The 21,315-nt window shown below is 33.7% G+C and overlaps 6 protein-coding genes, 1 non-coding gene and 1 pseudogene across 9 annotated transcripts; 4 read left to right on the top strand and 4 right to left on the bottom strand.

Annotated features, from left to right (window-relative positions):
* Positions 1-594: 594 nt before the first annotated feature.
* L(1)10bb (BUD31-like protein) lies at positions 595-1,990 on the top strand. Of its 3 annotated transcripts, none has more exons than XR_011447837.1 (4): positions 595-802; positions 881-1,003; positions 1,082-1,356; positions 1,481-1,990. XR_011447837.1 is itself a non-coding variant. In XM_070307158.1 (4 exons), the coding sequence occupies exons 1-3, from the start codon at positions 709-711 to the stop codon at positions 1,297-1,299; spliced, it is 435 nt and encodes a 144-aa protein (XP_070163259.1). In that variant the 5' UTR covers positions 595-708; the 3' UTR covers positions 1,300-1,308; positions 1,481-1,989. The 3 variants fall into 3 exon arrangements, 2 of the variants coding, with proteins under 2 accessions (XP_070163259.1, XP_070163258.1); XM_070307158.1 differs by having other exon boundaries at positions 1,082-1,308; positions 1,481-1,989; XM_070307157.1 differs by having other exon boundaries at positions 1,082-1,990.
* LOC138939404 (putative leucine-rich repeat-containing protein DDB_G0290503) lies at positions 1,290-5,961 on the bottom strand. The gene is made up of 8 exons (XM_070307159.1): positions 5,733-5,961; positions 4,990-5,272; positions 3,523-4,847; positions 2,988-3,414; positions 2,600-2,886; positions 2,104-2,516; positions 1,795-1,925; positions 1,290-1,715 (listed from the first exon to the last, which is right to left on the bottom strand). Exons 2-8 carry the CDS (start codon positions 5,257-5,259, stop codon positions 1,380-1,382), a joined length of 3,189 nt encoding a protein of 1,062 aa, XP_070163260.1. The 5' UTR covers positions 5,260-5,272; positions 5,733-5,961; the 3' UTR covers positions 1,290-1,379.
* Positions 5,962-6,304: 343 nt separating this feature from the next.
* On the bottom strand, positions 6,305-12,142 carry Tmf (TATA element modulatory factor). Its single transcript, XM_070307074.1, has 11 exons — positions 12,010-12,142; positions 9,624-11,662; positions 9,453-9,554; positions 9,098-9,376; positions 8,687-9,025; positions 8,341-8,553; positions 8,118-8,264; positions 7,646-8,038; positions 7,335-7,575; positions 7,126-7,252; positions 6,305-7,044 (listed from the first exon to the last, which is right to left on the bottom strand). The coding sequence occupies exons 2-11, from the start codon at positions 11,651-11,653 to the stop codon at positions 6,758-6,760; spliced, it is 4,158 nt and encodes a 1,385-aa protein (XP_070163175.1). The 5' UTR covers positions 11,654-11,662; positions 12,010-12,142; the 3' UTR covers positions 6,305-6,757.
* Positions 12,143-13,063: 921 nt separating this feature from the next.
* Trnai-uau (transfer RNA isoleucine (anticodon UAU)) lies at positions 13,064-13,155 on the top strand. Its single transcript is given in 2 exon segments — positions 13,064-13,101; positions 13,120-13,155. It is a non-coding gene; the product is annotated as a tRNA-Ile (tRNA).
* Positions 13,156-13,765: 610 nt separating this feature from the next.
* Positions 13,766-16,371, top strand: LOC138939277 (uncharacterized; annotated as a pseudogene).
* Positions 16,372-16,534: 163 nt separating this feature from the next.
* LOC138939503 (probable serine/threonine-protein kinase kinX) lies at positions 16,535-18,009 on the bottom strand. The gene is made up of 3 exons (XM_070307342.1): positions 17,297-18,009; positions 16,909-17,226; positions 16,535-16,767 (listed from the first exon to the last, which is right to left on the bottom strand). The coding sequence occupies exons 1-3, from the start codon at positions 17,766-17,768 to the stop codon at positions 16,535-16,537; spliced, it is 1,023 nt and encodes a 340-aa protein (XP_070163443.1). The 5' UTR covers positions 17,769-18,009.
* A 620-nt stretch (positions 18,010-18,629) lies between these two features.
* Mrps34 (mitochondrial ribosomal protein S34) lies at positions 18,630-20,464 on the bottom strand. The gene is made up of 2 exons (XM_070306930.1): positions 20,100-20,464; positions 18,630-20,016 (listed from the first exon to the last, which is right to left on the bottom strand). The coding sequence occupies exons 1-2, from the start codon at positions 20,283-20,285 to the stop codon at positions 19,612-19,614; spliced, it is 591 nt and encodes a 196-aa protein (XP_070163031.1). The 5' UTR covers positions 20,286-20,464; the 3' UTR covers positions 18,630-19,611.
* Positions 18,766-19,492, top strand: LOC138939500 (IQ domain-containing protein K). The gene is made up of 4 exons (XM_070307341.1): positions 18,766-18,905; positions 19,007-19,143; positions 19,231-19,366; positions 19,421-19,492. The coding sequence occupies exons 1-4, from the start codon at positions 18,792-18,794 to the stop codon at positions 19,490-19,492; spliced, it is 459 nt and encodes a 152-aa protein (XP_070163442.1). The 5' UTR covers positions 18,766-18,791.
* Positions 20,465-21,315: the final 851 nt, after the last annotated feature.

Here is a 21,315-nt window from a genome sequence, read left to right as displayed (position 1 = left end):
CTTTCTTTTAAATCATTTTATACTTTTAAAGAATTTAATTCTTTTAAATCATTTTATACTTTGTCGATTCCATCTAATGATTATACATTTGTTTGTATCATTTGAAATTTACAATAATCAATTTATTATAATAATTTGTCATATTAAATTTGATGAAAGCGAGAGATCCTGCTTATTCAAAGTAATTCTTAATTGACAAAATTATTAAAGATTGATCTCTGTCATCGAGTTAACATTTATTAAACAAATCTCATTAGACATTTAATCTTTAATTAATTTTAATTACTACATTTTAGATTTAATGAAAAATTTTAATAGCGAAACTTAATATCTTTAATCTTATTTACTTTAAAAATTCATTCTTTTGAAGCGTGGAATGTAATATGCATATTTAAATCTAGGAGTTTATGGCATATCAATATTTAGTTCCTTCAGACGTCTACTTTTTAGAGCGCGCCACAAGCGAGGAAGCATTTTATTGAAGTGTTCCGAAACGCGTCCGAAGATTAATCAATCAAAACAAAGAGATTTTTGTCTTCTTATTCCCATTAGCCAATCAAACGATTGTAATATCGAGAGCACATATACACATTACACATCATTGTGAATACACAAGAATTTGAAGTATCCAAAATGGTGATTACTTTATAGAATATTTGAAAGCATAATATATTTTTAAAAGAAAAATATTATAAAGTAGAATAAAGCATGCCGAAAGTACGACGAAGCAAAAAACCGCCTCCGGATGGCTGGGAGCTGATCGAACCAACTCTGGAAGAATTGGAGCAAAAAATGCGCGAAGGTATGTTTGCTTTGTAAGGTTAACTATTTCATATTTTAACGAAAAGAATGTTTTTGAAGACAATTTATTTTATTATAGCCGAAACGGAGCCTCATGAAGGCAAAAGAAAACAAGAATCTTTATGGCCGATATTTAAAATCCACCATCAGAAGTCTCGTTATATATACGATCTATTTTATAGGAGAAAAGCAATAAGTCGCGGTGAGTTGTAATATAATTCTGACATTTTTAATTTTAATTGAAAACTGCATCTCTGATTTCTCTGTATTTTTATTTCAGAATTGTACGATTACTGTTTAAATGAAAATATCGCCGATAAAAACTTGATTGCCAAGTGGAAAAAGGTCGGATATGAAAATTTATGTTGCTTACGATGCATTCAAACAAGAGACACGAATTTTGGCACAAACTGCATTTGCAGAGTGCCAAAGGGTAAACTCGAGGAAGGCCGAATAGTAGAATGTATACATTGTGGTTGCAGAGGATGTTCAGGTTGAATGTTTCCTGTGCGTAAGGCACTTTCTGTTTATTTACAGAATTACATTGCGTTTTGTGTAAGAAAAATAACTCTTGTATCTCATTTAACCATTAAACTCCATTTTTTGTACTCGGTAAAACGCGCGGCAAAGAACAGCGGCGTTTGCACACGCCAATCATATGTGACACATTTATTTTCAGATTCGATATTCACTCGCAATATTTGAGAATTTTTTCGAAAAGCTGAGATCGTAATGTTCGTACCAAAACACATTTTTGGCAGGCGCATCAATTTCTCATTACCATCCATGAAGATCTTTCCACAAGATGTGATCATCAATGATGCCGTTCTTTTTAAAGTGTCGTGACTGTCTCGTGGATTGTAAACCAATGCGATACCTTCGTCATTATCTCCTTCGGGCGAAACTTCTAAGAACTGTATCATAAATATTATAGATAAATTACACAACAAAGCCGAAAAATATAAATAATAAAATTCTGTTGCATGCAATCACCTTGAACTCGATTATGTGATTTGCGTCAAACTGAGGACCATGTGAAAACAATGTGCTTGTAGTGTCTGTGAGTTTAGCAGCCGTTTTACCATTATTAGTGATCATATAATGTTTATTATCGAGTTCCCAGCCTGCAATTGTAAATGATTTTTACATTATTATATTAATAAAACGCAAAACATTTTTAAAGTTATTTATCTGTTAGTTCAAATTATACTATATAAAAAAAGTCAAATCTATTTTATAGTTTTTATATATCAAAAAAAATTAATTTTAATGTAAAAATTATACATTGTTCTCTGTACGTACTATATGGTGGTATAGAAGTCCGTGCAATGTGATGTACACTTTTTGCTACATTGTCTGCTTGTATTCTGATTCTAAGCGTGACTGGCTGATTAACAGGTATATTTCTGACAAAACAGAAAGTTTCAGATCCTTTATACACAGTCTCAAACTCGCGCGACATCGGGTCGAGAATTTCCCCGTTCGCCTTTTCTACGATAAATGTTTGTTCCTCGGCAGTGTATTCGGGATTAGTTATGTGCCATTTGACGAATAAACCCGCTGGTCTCTCCTCGATATTCGTTATCTGAACGGGTACTGTACGAGAAATGCAGCCGAGCTTCGATATTTGTTCAATGATCTCTTCTTTATAAGAGTTTAATGAACGATCGAAATTTATATTTGGGAGCTCCTCGGAATACGGCACTGCCGGTATCCTTGACAATAATTTAAAAATAACGCTTACATTAGTATAAAATTATTTCGATAATCTTTCTATTATAATCGTGAATACACTAACCTGCCTATATCATTACTAGCAGCAATTATCTTTTCAAATTTGTTTGTGCTATATCGATGTGGATGCTGTATATTTTCGCTCATAGATATAATGTTCTGCGCATTTTGTATCTGTGCCTCCACTTCCCTTCTACAAGCTCTCAGCGGTATTAGACTCTCATGCTTGTGAATCTCTGCTTCCAATATCAATTCCTCGCGTCTCTTATTGATTTCATAGCACACATCATCTAATAAAGATTGAAATGTTCCATCTACATCTTTTAACGTTTTCCTCATACTATTTTCTATCTGATAAAACACAATTTCCTCATGTTATTGTAGTTACCAAGTGTAAAAGCAAACATCAATTTTGATGAAACGAAATCAATATATTCTAAGAATATATTTACCTGCTGATCAGCATTGTCAAGATCCTTTAATTGATAATCCAATTTTGTTATGTATTCTTGCACAGATTGTATAATGCCTTTGATATCCTTTTCTACATTTCGTGACAGTACTTCTTTCTGTGTAAAAATACCTTCTGCTTCAAGCTGTGCTACATTTGTATCATAATTCTTATCGTTTCGTTCATATCGATTTAACTTTTTCAATGTGTATGTTAATCTCATCAAAAGTTCTTCCTTTTTCGTCTTTTCATTGCCGTTATTAGATATCACAGAATTCTTGCTAGGATTTGGTATTAACGGTTTTATCATATATCTATCTAATAATTCATCGCGATTGTCAATTTGTTCTATTTCCGATTTATCTGATAGGCTTTGATTGGTCAGTGCTTCTAAAATTTGTTCCATATCTGAAAAAATGTTCAATGATTTAAATTAATATTAATAATTGCAAAATTTTCTCTGATACAAAATTCATATAAATATATATGTAAGTATTAACATTTCGTAAAAATTACATTGAATTTTCTATTGAATTAGATATTGCTTTATTAAATTATGCCAAGAATATTTTGCATAGTAATCATTAGTATCAGCTTGAACTTCTTTCTCAGCAAAAGTTTGAGTTTGCTGATTGTTTAATATTAAATATCTTTTCAATCTTTTTTCTGAATACTTTGCTGAATGATCTTGCAATTTAGTGTAACCTGTTTCATTATTGTCAATTTGGACATTGTTCCCGTTATAATTTTTATTTGGTGTCAGCGACATGCCATTCCAATAATCTTGTTCATTACAATTGATAGTACACAAAGATGCTTGTGTACTAGTTCCTATAATTTGCCAAGAATATTTTATGTTGCATATTTTGTATGTAGACATATTGCTTTTTGTATCAGTATCATTTAGCAAATCTTGTAACAAGCTGTATGATGTTTGTGTGCTTGTCCCAATAGCTTGCCAGGAATATTTTATTTTACAATTGTAAGGCTTTCTGCCATACCATTCCATATTTTTTATTTCACGTTCTTTGTTATATTCTTTTTTCTGAGAAGATGGCATCCAACTATCTGTTGCCCATGAATATTTAATGTTACGTATGGTATCATATGGATCATATGGACATTTGTGACGCTTTTCTGTTGCATATTCCATGATTCTATTCCTTTTTTTATTAGCAGGAATTTCAATAATATCCTGCATCTTGATTGAACCGATGTTGTCAGTGGAAGACCAATTTATATTGGATTTTAAATGAGATGGTGAAAAATGTGACAAGTTATTTTCTAACGAATTATCATTCTCATAATGTAACACATTTAATTCATATTCGCTGTTATTAGGTTGCAAATAATTCGATTCTAATCTAGATACCAACCTCCTATTTTCAATATTTGCAAATGTTTTTTTGTTTTCAAGTTTAAAACTGGGCACTGATGATAACGATACTGTGGAAACAGTGCCAGTAAAATCGTGGAAGGATTGACTTTGTAACGATATAATCGATGGTTTGCTTATTTTAATATTGCTAATATTGTTAATTGGTATTTCCATCTTTGGCATAACTACAGATTTATCTTTATATCTTAACTGATTTTCTCTGATTTGTGACAGATCGCACTTTCTTGACAGTTTTATGGATTTTGAACTTGTCTTGTGCAAATTTTCGTCCTTTTTTGTTGGTTGAAATTGCATTGTATTAGGAAAATGTAACGTATTACTTTTTTTCTTGCAGGACAATGTCCTCGAGGGACATGAATTTTGCGAAATATTTTTTTTCTTAATATTTTGAGAGTTTGTTTTTTCAGAAATAGTATACTTTGTACTTTGATTCCTGAGTTTCCAATAATTGAGCCTCTTCACCTATATAGTTTCAAGTTTGAAATATAAATTAATTGAGATATTTTTAGCAAAATTTTTCTAATATCTTTTAATATAATTTGAAAAAATATATAATAAAAACAAATACATTTTTTAGAGAACATGAAAAGATATTTTGATTGACCTCAAGTAAGTTTTCCATAGGATTATACAATGTATGCGATGGTGTTTCCGAGAACAATAATGCAGGATTATTTCTGTAGTCTTGTGCCAATAGAATTTGATGTTTATTTTCTGACAAGGGAATGTTAAAGCTCTGCTTGAATGGTACAGATTTTATAACAGGAATCATTACATCTCTGGTATGCAAGATTACATCTGGTGTAATCATTCTTTTTCTTTGTGGATTAGCAACTTTTATATATCTGCCTGTTATCAGAATTTGGTCACCCATGTTGAATATTCTTCTATGATAAAGGATATATTATATCAAAGCATGTTTTAAGAAGTAAATATATTTTTTCAATATATATTTAATGTTTTTCATAACATTCTCATTGTAACCTAGATAAAAATTCAAGACATTTAAACACCAAAAACTAAATGCATAATGAAAAATATTTTTTCTTTTCGATATGTTTGCATCCTACAATTCTCAAAATATATAGTTGATGATAAAGCTTACCAAAAAAGCGTAATTTAAAATCTTTTAATGACATATATTAATATTCCTTAATTAAATCATTATATATCGACATATATATTAATGTCAAAAGTAGTGATTTTGATTATGAAAAGAAAATTTTATAAATTCATCGTGCATTTTTAAAATTCATGTAGACGATTCATACGTGAGAAAAAAAAAGATCGAGGAAAATATATGTTGGGATATATACATACATATATATTTACTTTTAATATACTCACAGAATTTGGAGATTAGCTTGGAGATAAATAAAAAAAATCCGGAGATCTGCGTGGCAAGAATTGGCGGTACACGAGAACAATTTGGAGAGTGAATAATATTTTGCCGAAAGAAATTATAACATTTGAAATGCACTCGTAATTGCGACTCTCTACGGGCGATGCATCTTGTTGCACTAATTCGTTCTAAATATAACCAACGCGGACATGATATCACACGGTATGAAATAGATAGACGTCAATTACCGCGCATATCACGTTCGCGTAATATTTAGAATTATAGATTTATTACATATCATTTACGTTAATTATACGTTATATCTCTTTATATATATCTATTCACATAAATATCAAGAAAGTGGATTTAATACTCCTAATTTATACATGGGTTTTTATATAGCATATATTATTCATATTTATTATCCTAGAAAAATCATTAATACTCATATATATTATATATTATTATATATATTATTAATAATATATATATATATATATATATATTATTACATTTATATGATAAAGTACATTGTCATTGCATTATATATACACATTTTGTATTATATTTGAACATTATTATACAATCCATTATCACACAATCTTCCCTGATATTAAATTAAAATAAAAATCTAAGACATAATAACTATATACACAAGAAATAATAATAATAACAATGTATATGTGAAGAAGCAGAAAAGTTATATATTAATATTGTAGTTTTTGATATTTTTTGAGACCATTTTAGCTCACTTTATCTCGACTAATCCATGATAAATATATTCATATGTAATTTTGCGAAAGAATCTCATTTAAAATTTTGTCAGGATCTAAATTTTTTATCACAAATGTTTGCAAATATGCGCGCTAGATAATGTAAATATATATGTCAGAGAATGTATTTTACAAATCCTTCACTATAAAACTGTTTTATATGTAGTAGAACATGCACTAAAGTACATGTTTGTAATTAAAGTTTTGTAGGGAAATATGTGAACTGTGCGAAAATCTTCGTTTTTGAGAAATTTTCGTTAATTTTGTCTCTTTAAAAGTTGATCAATTTGCGTTTTGTACATTTCCTTAATGTCTTCTAGATCCAATCGCAATTCCTGATTCTCTTCAACTTTTTCGCCATACATTTGCAACAGTGCGTCATATCGGGTTTGTGTCTCTCTGAGGTTTTCGTTAAGTGTCTGCGTTTCCGCGACTTTTATATTCAAATCTTCGATCTTTAAAGTTAACGTTGCCAATTCCGAATTCAATGCATCCCTTTCTGTGTTCCGTCGAGACAAGTCCCATTGAAGTTGCTGTATTTCACCTGCAATGATAATAAAAGATTACAATTGGCAATAGATTAAAAATATAGCAAAGATTATCGATATTATTAAATAATACTTACCATCTCTTTGCTTCAGTTGTGCCTGTAAATTTTCAAAGATCGACGTACTGCTTGAGCCTGCTCTGATGCTTTCGTAAGACATTGGAGGAAATCTTCCAGAACTATTATCAAATACTGAATCGTTAAACTGGAAAAAAAAAAACAAAATGTAATAGAAATATAGGTATGAGCTATCAACCCCATAATATTGTAATAACATTTATACATACAGCCGGCCAGGCACTATTCGCGCTACTAACGGATTCTTGTCCTATACTGAGAGTAGGACTATATCGTGATTCTTCATCAGTATTTTGCTGCTGTTCCAATAAAGCGTTATTTCTTCTTCGTTCCGCCTCGGTCGCTGCTTTCTCCACAGCTAATTTATTTTCTAATGCATTTATCTCTCTTTTTAATTCTTGCACATAATCGGAATGAATCTGCTCGAGAATTTTTATTTTGTCTTGATGTCTGCAATTTGAACATGTTATAAATTTGATATCATTACATCTTAATGTATCTATATTTTCTAAATACTTACTGCTTATTTTGCTCAGACAATCTTTCAATTTCTTCTTTTAATTTATCATACGCTTCTTGTAACTTTGCCTTTTCTTTCTCTTTTAAATTGAGCTTTGATTCTACCTGCGACTTTTTAGACTTCAAATTGACATTCTCTTCTCTTAAAAGATGATCCATTTCCATTAAATTTTCGATTTTTGATTGTAATTCAATATTTTTCTCCGACATAATCTTCTCCTGTTTCATGAAACTATTAGATTTATGTAATAAGTTTGCTTGAAGTTGTTCCAGTTGCCTTAATAGAGGTTTTGTTGCTACTGAGACAGATTCAGATAACTCTTCACTCCTAGCTTCTGCAGCTTCTAATCGTTTAAGCAACTCGCTGTTTTCATGTTTAAGAAACTCTTCCCTCCTATATCACAAAAAGATAAATATTATATATTTAAAATTGAAACATTAATTACATAATCCCTGGTATGCAGGATATTTACTTGACATGAGCTTCCTCAGCTTGACGATACTTCAATTTTAAATCTTCCAGTTGTGCAAACAGTTGACACGATTCTCCCGCATTATCCACAGCTTCTTTCAATTTCTCCTCCATAGTTAGCAATGTTTCTTTCCTTTCTGCCAACTCTCTATTATACAAAAATTTTTATTACGTATACAGCATGTATTTTATATTTTAGAGAATTAATTGATATCTTTACTCACACTTTTGCAGCATCCAAACTTTTCTTATAGGTTTCCGTTTTATGTGTTATATTGTCCAATTTTTCTTGCAATGTTAATATCTCCTTCTCTTGCTTCTTCGTTTTTGCTGTCAGTGTATGAACGGCTTCTATTTGACTGCGCTCCACTTCCTCCTTTGCGTGTAACGATCGTTTTAATCTTTCCAATTCTGTATTCTGCTCCTCTATTTGCTCTCTGAAAAAATGATTGTGAACAGGAAAAAATTACTTTATCGATTAATTATGACTTGCTCTTCTTATATATATAATTGCGCTTTTTCTCTACAATTAAAATCGATAAAATTAAAATTAAAATTTTATCGAAATACTTTTGACTCTTTATCGTTACATCGGTCTCTTTCTCTTTCACTCGCAACTTTTTTATGATGTTGCTGTGTTGAAGTTGTTGTTTACTAAGTTTTTCGCCCTCTTCACGAAGCTCTTTTATGATTTCATCCTTTTCAGCGTTTATATTAAACATCTCCTGTGACGATAAACGCGATGCTGCTTCTAACTTTAACTGATCTAAATTTTTCCTCAATTGATCGCGTTCTCTTATAGCTTGTTGAAATTTTCTCTCCAATGCTGATAAACGCTGTGTATATTCATCTGTAATTTGATTTATGTTTTGATTCTGTTCCACATGTTTCTCACAATTCTCGAGTTGCCTGTAAAAAAGATATTTATTCATAATATGTTATTTAAGTTTCATATGAAGATTATAGCTACCACAATCTTACTTCATTAGATTTGCATTTCGTTCATGTAGTTCCATGTTTATTCTGCTCACATCAATTAACTTTGATTCTCTCGCTTCCAAAATCTCAGTCATCTCCTGCACACGTTTCAATAACTTTTCGATCTCCATATTCGCTTCATCCGATCCTATGCTGATTTCGCTTAATTCTCGGGAATGACCTCTAGTCTTCAAAGTTTTTGTTAGCAAATCACTGCCTTTAGCCAATTGCAACTTTGCGGGACTCTGTCGCGATTGAGTCGAACTTGAATCACCGTTTGGACTATTAGCACAAATCGTGTTTTGATTATTTATATTCTAAAGAGATCACATAATAAAAATATATAATATTATTATACCTGGATATTATCTCAATGTCGCTCGATGTTGTGGTTTCCAATTCGTCTCCGCTTGTATGTCCACTGGCTTGGTCGGAGCCGATTTTTACCAGATCGGAACGACTGTAAAAGAAGTAGATTTTTTCTTTTTGCAGAAGAATTTGAATAATATATATGAATCGAGTAATATACCTTTCTGACGATATAGGTGAATTTTCTCGCGGTATTTCCGTGCAATGAGTTTCCATATCATTTATTTCACCCTTTTCGACCATAGCGTCAGCCAGCATAGTTTTTACATAAGAACTAGCGGTTAAAGGCGTTTCTAACACTTTGGGACTGTCATTCGTGCAAACCATTGTCGCATTATCGTCCAAACTGCTCTGGAGCAAGGTTCCTTCTCCGCTCGAATCAGTAGATACTAAATATTGGTCGGTATTACTCTCTACCATCATCGTATCCTCTACGTTTTCAACTTGAGCATAATTGTCCGGGTCTGGTGGTTCTATAGTGGTATTCATCAATTGGGAAAAGGTAGAAACGTCCGTTTTTTCGTTTACTTCTTCTAATTGATGGTCCAATTTACGGATTGGTTGTGTGGTAATCGGTTCGAGCGTTAAATGCAAATTGTGCTTCTCCCTCAATGAGTCAAGACTCAAATTCAATTTGTTCTCGATGCAAGCTTTCGCCAATGTTTGCCTATCGTCTGGACAAGAATCGTGCATTCTTGTGGAGATCTTTACATTCATGTCGGTCAATTCCATCTTGTTTTTAACAGCGTCTAACTGTTGTAATGGCTCAAATACTGTCATGATTGTACCTTCAGAAGCTGAAGTATAGGAATCTTCGGCTAAACTCATTTCGTCCAGCTCCTCCGCGTCTGGTATTACCTCGACGCTTTCCGGAGAAGTTTTCGAGCTGTCTGCCGTTATTTGTAACGAGTTTTTATTCGTATCTAAACTAATACATTGAGAAAATACATTGGGTGACGGTGTGCTATCAACACTGCAAGGATACGAATTGGTATTCAATGTTTTGACTTCTTCCATAGGAGATTCGTATGGAGAGATATCGGACGAAGACGCTTCGGCAAATTGATCTCTACTCGGCGGCTGTAATAACAAGTCTGTGCAGTCTACGCATGGAGTGACACATTGATCCACATCTAAAACAGAAGACTCAGAATTCTTTGGATCTATCGGAGATAAATAAGGACTGCTGTCGCTCTTCCAGTCTCCCAGAACTTCCACGGAACTCGGCGACGTTACCAAACTGTCTGGTAATATTTCAACTGATTCGGAATTCACCTTGATGCCAATGAGGGAAGTACTTAAGGAATTAGTAATAGAATTAAGATCCGATTCTGGCGTGGTTGTACAATCTGTATTAGATTGCGAACCAAGTATTTCCACACTTTCCAAGCTCTTCTTATCACTTTCTGAGGAAACTGGATTGGGTACTTTATGGAATACATTAGTGGAACTCGATGTTTGATTAGTATCATTGCTTTCTAATGTCATCTCATTATGATACTGTTCTTCTTCTTTTTCATCGCTGCTTGTAGAATCATTGTCAATATTATCCGTTGTTGGTGCATAATACATTTGTTCCAAATCTAAACTGGCACTTTTAATTATATTTTTTTTAGTACTAGTAAAAGCAATATTGTCTAGAGACAATTGTTCTGATATATCACATTCCAATGCATTTTTATCATTAGATTCTTGAGATATGTTACAATTTATATTTACAGATTCACTGATAGTACTAGACTCTCCTTCATTTTCGGTATATACAGATTCATCTTTTGTTACCAAGGGCTTTGTATCTGTTGTCACCAATTTTTCAGGAACAGAAGTAGAAGATACCATCTCGCATTGTTGTTCATCTTGATTGGCAGTACTTTGCAAGGACTTTGAATGTTTGACAATCTTCCGTACATTGTTATCTATGAGTTTTGGAGGCTCGAAAAACGAACCTGTAAAACTACCCCAAATACTGCTGGAATTTTGTTGTTTTTGTGAATTGCTGTCACATTTGTTAGTTTCTTCTTCATTTTGCAATCCCCAGGTCGCAAAAAAATTTGAAGTTTCAGCTACATGCGATTGAATGACCTTTGGTTCCTCCTCCTTGATATCTAAGGCCTTATCTATAGTCTTCTGAGCTCCCTTTAGAGCAGACTTTGCCAAATTGGCAAATCCCGTAGCATCAAACCAACTCATATTTTATGCCTAAAAAAAAAAAAAAAAAAAAAAAAACACATAAATTGCTGATTCTTTATCTTTCTAGTTATACATATTTTTAATGCAAAAAATCAATCCTTTTAGACCAGCATTTGCTGTAAACATAAATATTTCTTACATAAACTATACAATATTAAATTATAAACAAATTCATGTATATCAAATCGACATAGATTCTCGAGCGATATAAGATTAATGCATTATACAAGACGTATACACAACATGCAATATTCTCATAATTGCCTACAAACGCTCAGAAATATTGTTTAAGGATCTATTACAATTGCATTATTTTACGTCTATTCCTCCATATATATTTATCGCGATCAACGTACATGACATTCTTCAAAGTAACGATCGTGATAGCGAGATACACTCGTATTTTTTTTTCTCTCACTGATCGTAGCCAACTTGCGTGTTAACTGTCAAAATGCATTTAATAGCAGTCGACATCGACATAGTCGTGACGAGTCGTGCGTGATTATGGCAATGCTGTCAACCTATCCATTTCTCACAGTTTCTGCCAACTATACTTATGGCTTGTGCACACAGAACGCTGCAATAGCCAATCATTTTGACGCTTTTCCGTAAGAGCGAAGAGTTGATTGGCTGTCGCGTCGTCTTTTTGTCGCGCGGCAAACGTTTCGCGTTCTATGTACAAAAGCCATAATTTGATGTGTATATCATACGCTATCATGAGCTTGGTTCTTGGTTTCAATTTTAATAATTCTGCGTAGAATTTGTACGATCCAACGATTACGCGAATGATGTATTCCATAATATAAATTTCACGAATCGGAATATCAAGATCAGCTGTTTGTTTTCCTCGCTCTCGTTCCCCTCGCCCATCTTCAAAAATTTAACATTTTACAGGTATTTTATTTTGCTTTCATTTTCATTTAGTTGTATCCTTTATACTCTGCGTTTCTTTTCTTTCTTTCTTCCTTCAAAATTAGAATTTATATATATATAATCGTTCGGTTTTAATAATCAGGAAAGTGCAGAAAATATACAGCTAAATTAAATATATATATACATTTGACAGACACGAATTGTCAAAGAGCGCACACGATTATCCGTGATTTTTTTTTTTTTTTTTTACAACTATTGTTGCAGATTGACAAATTGTTTATGCGGCAAAATTAATGAATATAGGATATCGGGAATAGATAAATATAAATAAGTAACGCAATATATGTTAAATATATACTCGAAGTAATATTGTATAAAAAAAATCTTGTTTCTTTTTTAGCTTGACTTTAGTAAAAATTGTATTCGAAATCTATCATCGTGCAAAGATCGGTCATTTACAAATCAAGCAACAAAATGTTTGCGATATTATCGATACCACGTCTGAAAAGTCCCGTTCTAGTGGCCTTATTCTCAACAGCTCCAGTGGCGCAATTGGTTAGCGCACGGTACTTATAAGACAGTGTTCGTGAGCAATGCCGGGGTTGTGAGTTCGAGCCTCACCTGGAGCATTTTTTTTTCTCGTCCATGTCGACACCTCGATATATTAATATACGAATTAATTTAATTGTTTTGCAATTTCTCACGTTTTAACAATGCTTACGATCAATTATTATCAAATTGTCAAATATATCGATCACACAAAGCTTGCAATAATAGAAATCTAATATTGTTACAAGATTTCTAATATTATGAGACATATATAGAGTATATTATAACATATAATGAAATATTATATTGAAAAGAATGTATAAATAACGCTTATATTTTATATAATTATATATACAAATTATAAAATATTTTTTTCAGAGGAAAAAAATTAATGGCGCAAAAAATATGCATATATATAACGTTGGCAATATCAAACTGGAAATCTGGAAATGGATGAACCGTGTGATCGTGTGCGAGTCACAGAAAGAGAAAGAGAGAGAGAGAGAGAGAGAGAGAGAGAGAGAGATGCTTTGACCCAAATTGACCGAGATATGTATAATGGACAGCGCGAGAGGGAGGACGACATATCCCGCCGTTATCATTATTAATGGCAGCCGCGTTAAAATCGAGGATGCGAACGATGTTTTATGCTAAGTACTCGATCGTCAACCAAATCACGAAACCTATTAAATGGACCGGCCACCGATATTCGCGTTGATGCCTGTTCATCACGACGCGGAACAATGACCATAATCGGAGTCCGGTTTTGTAAAGGTGCGTGTGCTTTAAAAGCCCACCCGCGAATTCATCGGTCATCAGTTGCATTCCGCTATTCAAATTGAAAATGTCTCGACTGTGTTATGATTCGCAGTACAAAACGTGCTCCACGCAGGTGATCATCTTGTAATTTTTTAATTGTCTAATTTTCATTCCTAAATTAAAAAAATAAGCTTTTGCTTTGTGTCTAGCAGCTTTAAAAACTTAAATTATATTAATTGCGAGAGACAAATAAAGTTTTACATAATACTTTATATATTCAATATATTCGATTGTAATATATAACGAACAAACTAAGTAATTTATTAAATTAAATGTGTGTGATTTCAATATTGATTTAAATGTAATGATTATTGCAGATATATGGATGGCTTTTCTTCATCGGCGCGATATCCTCGGGGAACCTCGCGGAGGGATTAGAGTCTCGGGACGCGGTCTTTGTAAATTTCCATCGCAAATACAACATTTCTAAGGTGGCGTTACTCCACAACGACGGTTATTTACCTCCAGCTTCGATTCCGGATTTCTCTTTGCCGGAGGTAATTGATAATAGAAATGTAGGAACGAACGAGACCAGAAACTATCCTAACGGATTATATCATCCCCCTGACCGGGATTCCTTGCGAGCTCTCACACGCAAGGGTTTGCAAGACATGAGGTATCTGGGGAGCACAGGGTTACAGACACCCCAACATCATCGTCGACCCACTTTTCCGCAAGGCAAACACTCTCGACAGACTACAACCCAGTCTCCTCCTCCTCTTCCTCCTCCTCCTCATTCTCTTCCTGCTCTCGGAGAAACACCGACGTCCTTGCCAAATCGCATCAACGTAGAGGAGATGTCTTGTCAGAACACAGGAGACGAATTGTTCTTCAGGTAATCCAAGACACTTAGCTCTCTGCACTATGTTTCTTTTTTCACACATTTTTTTAGGTATAATTTTGCAACAAAACAAAAAAGAAACAAAAAGAGATTAATAGAATAGATTAATTGATCATTAAACTTTAACAAGTTTATCATATTTATTCGAATTTTATTTAAATTATTTCTTACACGTGCGTTATATCATAGAGCATCCATCAAAGCTCCGAGAAACTTGGCTCCGCCGGTGATAGATAACGTGATGCGTGAAACCTGTCAAGCGGTAGCAGTCAGGGATTCTTATCGCATTAATTTTGAGAAGGATCAAGTCTGGGATTGCGGGGTCGTTGATTGTTCCGCGGACGGTAACCGATCGTATTGTCTCGAGCTAAGATTTCCAGTGATTTCTGGTCTACGTTTGAGAGACGATCACAGGGTGACGTTACGATGTAAAACGCAGGATAAGATCGCGTATCACACGAAGCGAATCAACGTAAAAACTTTGGAAATGTAAGAAAAATGCGTCATTTATCTTTTGGTGGAAGGTAGCAAAAATGAGTTTTCATCTCTGATGGGAAATGTCGGGTTATATTCAGATATATGTGTTGATTTCAGGAAAACGAGAAACGCTCCGAGTATGCTAAACGGCGGTTCTAAGAACACTCTGGACGTGGACGTGGGACTGTTTAGGAAGACTTACAACTCGGAAAACATTTTCGACACAAGGATACAATCAGGCGGCACTGTCGTTCTCGGCGAAGAGATTCTGCTGCGCGTGTTAGTCAACGGTGACGACGGTAAGCGCATTAGAGTTCTGAGTAGCATGGTAATAGTACCGTACATATTTTTATTTCTTTAGTAAGACAAATGGTGTTTCTGAAACTCCGACAGGGGCTTTGTGTAACTTGTAGTCTCCTAAATCGATAAATTTATCCACAAAAAAACGCGTAACAAAGATATTATTTATACAATTTTACTAAATTATAATATACAATCAATATAAAAATTAATCAATATAATCAAGTCAAACATACAGAGGAAAATTAGAATTGCATAACATCATTAGTTCTCTTTTTTTCTCCGCGATTAAATGTTGTAAAATAGTATTTTAATTATACCATTCTAATTTTTATTTTTACCCTTCCATCTATTCCAAGGCTGGCGATATTCTAAGATTGGTCAAGTGATGATGCACTATGTGGAAGAGAGACAGCAACAGAAGGTTGTTAACAGTTTGTGGATCCTGGACAAGGATGGTTGCTTAAATTCAGACGTACGCGAGATCTGTCCTCGGGAACAGTACATGGCATCGTCATTGGAGAGCTATCTAATCTTCCAGGCATTCATGTTCGAGGGCATGAAGGAGACTGACGAAATTTCTCTCACCGTGAAGGCGATGGCGTGTCTGGAGCCTGTGGATTGCGTTCTGGATTGTCCTGCCGGTCATATTAGACGCGCTAGGAATGTTCCAGATCGAAACAATACCGTCGAATGGCAGGATGACATAGTCCTGCGTGTGGTTCTTCCAAAATACGAGTCGCGTATCTCGCAAAATTATTATTTAGCGATCTTGTTATTGATAATAGCATTATTCGCGCTAATCGCATTATTGCGGATTATTAAAACTTCGCTTCGTCGAAGAATAACAAAATCCTGAATAATTTCAAATGTTTAATAAAAAAAAAAAAAATGTGTGATGATCACTGTATAGTTATAGTATATTATGCTAGTAAATAGCTTCTCGTTTATTTTAATATGACGGCAATTTTATAGAATAGTTTTAATAATAATTATACAGCGACTGATATTAATATTTGATCTTATGAAATGCGATTTGGCATTTCCCACGCATCCAGCTCGGAGCACAGCTTTAATCCGACCGCAAACAATGCGAGAGACGCGAATACGCTTCTCACGAATGGATCCCTGTTTAGAGCGTACACCATGCAAGCCAGAGAGCACGTGCATACGTCTTCGAAGTAGCTGAAGCCCTTTGTCAGATAATAATGATCTATGACCCGCTGTCGTTCCTTTAATTTGCGCATAAAACGTTCTGCAATACCAAGAAATTTCAATTTATAAAATGCAAAATAATGTATAAGCGATAGATTTCCTTAAGAAGGGGAAAATCAATATTTCTCGGAAAACGATAGTAGTGAAGTTTCCTCTTCTTGAAAATAAACTAACTGCTTGCCTTTCTGCTCTTTTACTAAAGGGCATGTCTCATCACAAACATCTGCAGTTTCAGGTTTGCGTGAGATGATTCGCTTTACTTTTGCAGGTACTTCTTCTCTAGCTTGTCGTTCAGGCTCTCTTGGTGGTCTGGCAGAGTTGTTGCGATCGATTTTCTCATAGACCGCATTCTTGGAAATTTCTTCACGCATCGCTCTCGGCTCCTCCGGAATTTTCTTTACTATTATAGCGGGCAGAGACTTCTGCAATTCCTCCTCGATAAATTTTTCGTAGTCAGTAATGCCGTCTTCGCCATATTCTACACGCTTCTCGGGTTCAACTAGAATTACACTTGGAGTTAGTGTGTTAATCGAAGTTCTCTATAAAAAAAATTAATTACTCTTAATTACAATACTCTTCTTGTTCCTGTGGCAATTCTAATTCGATTTTTGCAATTGCTGGCCGCTCAATTTCATCTTCGATAATTTCAGGTTTTTCAACCGGTATCTCTTTTACGGATTTCGCTACAGTTGTTTCAGTCACTAATTCTTTCTCTTTGATTAAATCGATTTTTTTTTCATCATAATCTGCTATCTTTTCCATTGGGATGGCAGCTTGTTCCTCAATGATCGCGATTTCTTGGACCTCTTCTTCAACCGAATCGATTTTTTCGTCATGATTCGCTATCCTTTCCATCGGGATGGCAGCTTGTTCTTCAATAATCGCAATTTCTTGGACCTCTTCTTCAACCAAATCGATTTTCTCGTCATGATCGGCTATCCTTTCCATCGGGATAGCAGCTTGTTCCTCAATAATCGCAATTTCTTGGACCTCTTCTTCAACCAAATCGATTTTCTCGTCATGATCCGCTATCCTTTCCATCGAGATAGCAGCTTGTTCCTCAATAATCGCAATTTCTTGGACCTCTTCTTCAACCAAATCGATTTTCTCGTTATGATCCGCTATCCTTTCCGTCAATTCCTGGACAATTTTTATTTCCTGGACCACTGTTTCTTCTGGGATAGGAGTTACTTCGACGATGTCTTCGACTGTCACTTTTGATGATACCTCCTCAGTTTTTTCAGGATAATCTATTGGTTTTTTATGAACTACGTCAATCACCTCTTCTTGTATTTCTCTAAACTCTTCGATAACATCCGGTGAAAGTAGTGGGTACACATCGTTTTTCTGCGGAGAAATTTCATCCGGCAACCAAGCCTCTTTCTGTATAATTTTTTTTTCCTGGATAACTGTTTCTTCTGAGATAGGGGTTATTTCGACGATATCTTTTATTACTTTTGATGGTATCTCTTCAGTTTTTTCAGGATAATCGATTGGTTTTTTATGAACTACGTCGATCACCTCTTCTTGTATTTCTCTGAATTCTTGGGTAACATCCGATGGAAATAGTGGGTACACATCATTTTTTTGTGGAAAAATTCCATCTGGCAGCCAAGGCTCTTTCTCGACTATTTTATAAAGATAAGAATAGAAACATTTTTTTTTTTCCAAAAAAACTTGTTAATAACGCGTTGGTTCTAAAACATTCTATAAAGTGATATACTTTTTGCACGAAGGTATTTCTTTACTTTAGGACAAGTTGGAGGGCACTCATTTCTTATAGATTCACTGGACATTTAGAAATTAGATATAATGCCTTGTTTCTGTACTATATTACATCTTTATATATGAGATACATTTATTATTTTATGATGTGATAAAATTAGTGAAATATAATACACAGAATTTTGATTTTCTATTCTTTAACATTGTCTACTCGCTTCTCTTATTGCTTATTTTATAAGGTTGACAAGTAAATTTTACACTCTATATAATGGTTTGCAATTGATTTGTATCTATATTCGCTTTATAGATTTACAAAGTTTTTGACAAGCGAACGGAACGATGAATTCATCCCGCGAAAGTGTTCCAGATTACTTAAATAACGATATATTTCCAACTTTATTAAACGCAATGGAGGAGATGTTACTTGAAGCTGAGCGTCGAAATGCTCTAGAAGTATATTATTTTCTAGATAATTGTATTGCATTGATTGTGTTTCTACAATCAATGCGCAAAATATACTTTACAATGAGAAAAAAATGTACTATGCTTTACAGACACATAAATGCTCTTTCAATGGATTGGATTATCTCGCAGAAATCCTTTGGAATCGTAACTCGCGTCATCCAAGCAGATTATGTACTTGGCTGAATGTGTTTGACATACCGCAATTTAAACTTTGGCTAAAATCACAGTAAGAAAAGAAAACATATTGTTTTATTATATATTGTTATATATAATACTTTTGTTATGAAATTATTTTAAAAAAATTATTTTCTAGTCCTAGGCCAATTTATCCAAAATCATGGCTATGGAGTAAAGAAGATGCAGCCTTACATATACAGAGATACGTTCGTGGTTGGCTCATTAGAAAGAGAGTGGATGTTGAGGAGATGCGCCAATTTTGGAAGGTATCAGTATGATTGAATGCAAGGAATTAAAATATATAATAACTGTCATGTAAATTGTAGGTCATCCGTACAGAGAAAATGGACAGTTTTACTCCTGAACTTGACTATACATGTAATAAAGCAGAGTTTTGAAAGTGTTAGACTGATCATTATATTTTTATTTTCGCCTAAAATAATTTAACGCATCACTTATCAGAACTTATTTATAAAATATTTATTCTTCTAATTCTATAAAAATTAAATACATGCTCTCACGAAGACGTGACTTCTTCTGACTTTGGGAAAAGAACACTAGACTCGTCCACATTAAAATTCAATTTCACCGTAGGACTTTCTCCCTCCTCGGCTAATCTATAATTCTTAACACTCCCCCCATCAAAGTTATACTTAAGAGGTAATTTTGGTTCCTCGGATACTTTGTCTCCTTTTGCCTTCATCTGACGCATTATGATTTGTGAAAGTAGTGGTGGAAGATCTGTCGTTCTAGGCAAGATTCTCTTCTCTGGTACTTTCGCATTCTCAAGATACAAATGCTCCTGATCTTTGGGTATCAATATATAATCAGCCTTGTAAGTCGCAGTATCCAGTTGAACAGGTTTCGGGTTTTTATGACCGCGAAAAACTCTCTCGACTAGTACCATAACTTTACGATCAGCCTGAAATAAATTATATCGAAATATTGTGATATAAGCAATAATTTGTATCACAATTACCACCGTCATTAATAATTAATACTTACATAAGAGGCATCGGGCAACGGCATTGCAGCGACTTTCAGTATCTTCATGTAACAGGCTTCGGGATATCTTTGGAAACGATTCCTTATCACGAGTCTTCCTACGCCAAAGTTTTTCAAATTTCCCAGAATTTCCCATAAGGGTTTTCCTTTGAAATCTGTTGTACGACCGATGAATTTTATAGGCATCGTGTAATCGTTAAATCTGTTTGCTACGAATTTTTCTCTTATTGATTGACTTGACACATGAAATCACCCTGTCTAAATGCTTTTCAATGTTATTATCCTCTATTATTTGTGAGATACAATATTGAGATTAACATCTCAATGTCAATCTCACGAAAGTCACATCTAAACTAATATGTCGAGAGAGGTTAGATTATTATATTTTTTTAATCTAAGAGAAGACCACAGATGGCGTTAATAATCGAGAATGTAGCTTCGGGCGTTCTCGGGTATGCTCGGTCATGTTCGCTCTTCCGATTCAAATTTAGTGCAACGACGACATGGACAACGGACGACGTACGCACAAGTCGCACAATTAGAGGTACGTTAATTAACTTTCTAGATGATAAAAAAGCTACTCGAAAAGCATATTCTAATTCCATATACGTCTTGAAACATCTTTGTGTTATCTGTAATATTTAAATTTCCACGAAAAGTATAATCTGTCGCGAAATGCTCGCGACGTTGCAAAGTAGCGGAAGTTGAATTTTGCACGAAGAAAAATGGCCATTAATCTTGTACTTAAAATCTCTTGAGATATTTATTTATTTTTGCGACGATTAATTGCAGAGATTAATTGTAAAATTTTGTAGATGATCCTCGGTAAAAATCGAAATTTCACACCAAGAGACGCTCGTCAGGATAGAAGAGGACAAGAATATACAGGTATATATATATATATATATATATATATATATATATATATATATGTAGGAGTTATTTATTTATATTAAATTGAGATAAATATATTTAAGCTATTGCAAAGAAAATGCATTACTCGACGATCCGAATACTCGAATCATATTTCGTAAATTATATGCGTGTATATTGTTAATCGGCAAAAATATAACTTACACACGCAATCTAATATATAAACTTATGTATTATGTACAATAAGTTAGACATTTAAATAAGAAGAAAATGCTTAACGAATAGAGGCACAAGTTATTTGAATAGCGAATATATATATATATATATATATATATATATATAT

Source organism: Polyergus mexicanus, unplaced genomic scaffold (assembly GCF_030449975.1).
Source record: "Polyergus mexicanus isolate NDT 795.1 unplaced genomic scaffold, iyPolMexi1.0 SCAF_14, whole genome shotgun sequence".
In the NCBI taxonomy this organism is placed as follows: Eukaryota; Metazoa; Arthropoda; class Insecta; order Hymenoptera; family Formicidae; genus Polyergus; species Polyergus mexicanus.
This window is presented reverse-complemented; position numbering and strand designations above follow the sequence as displayed.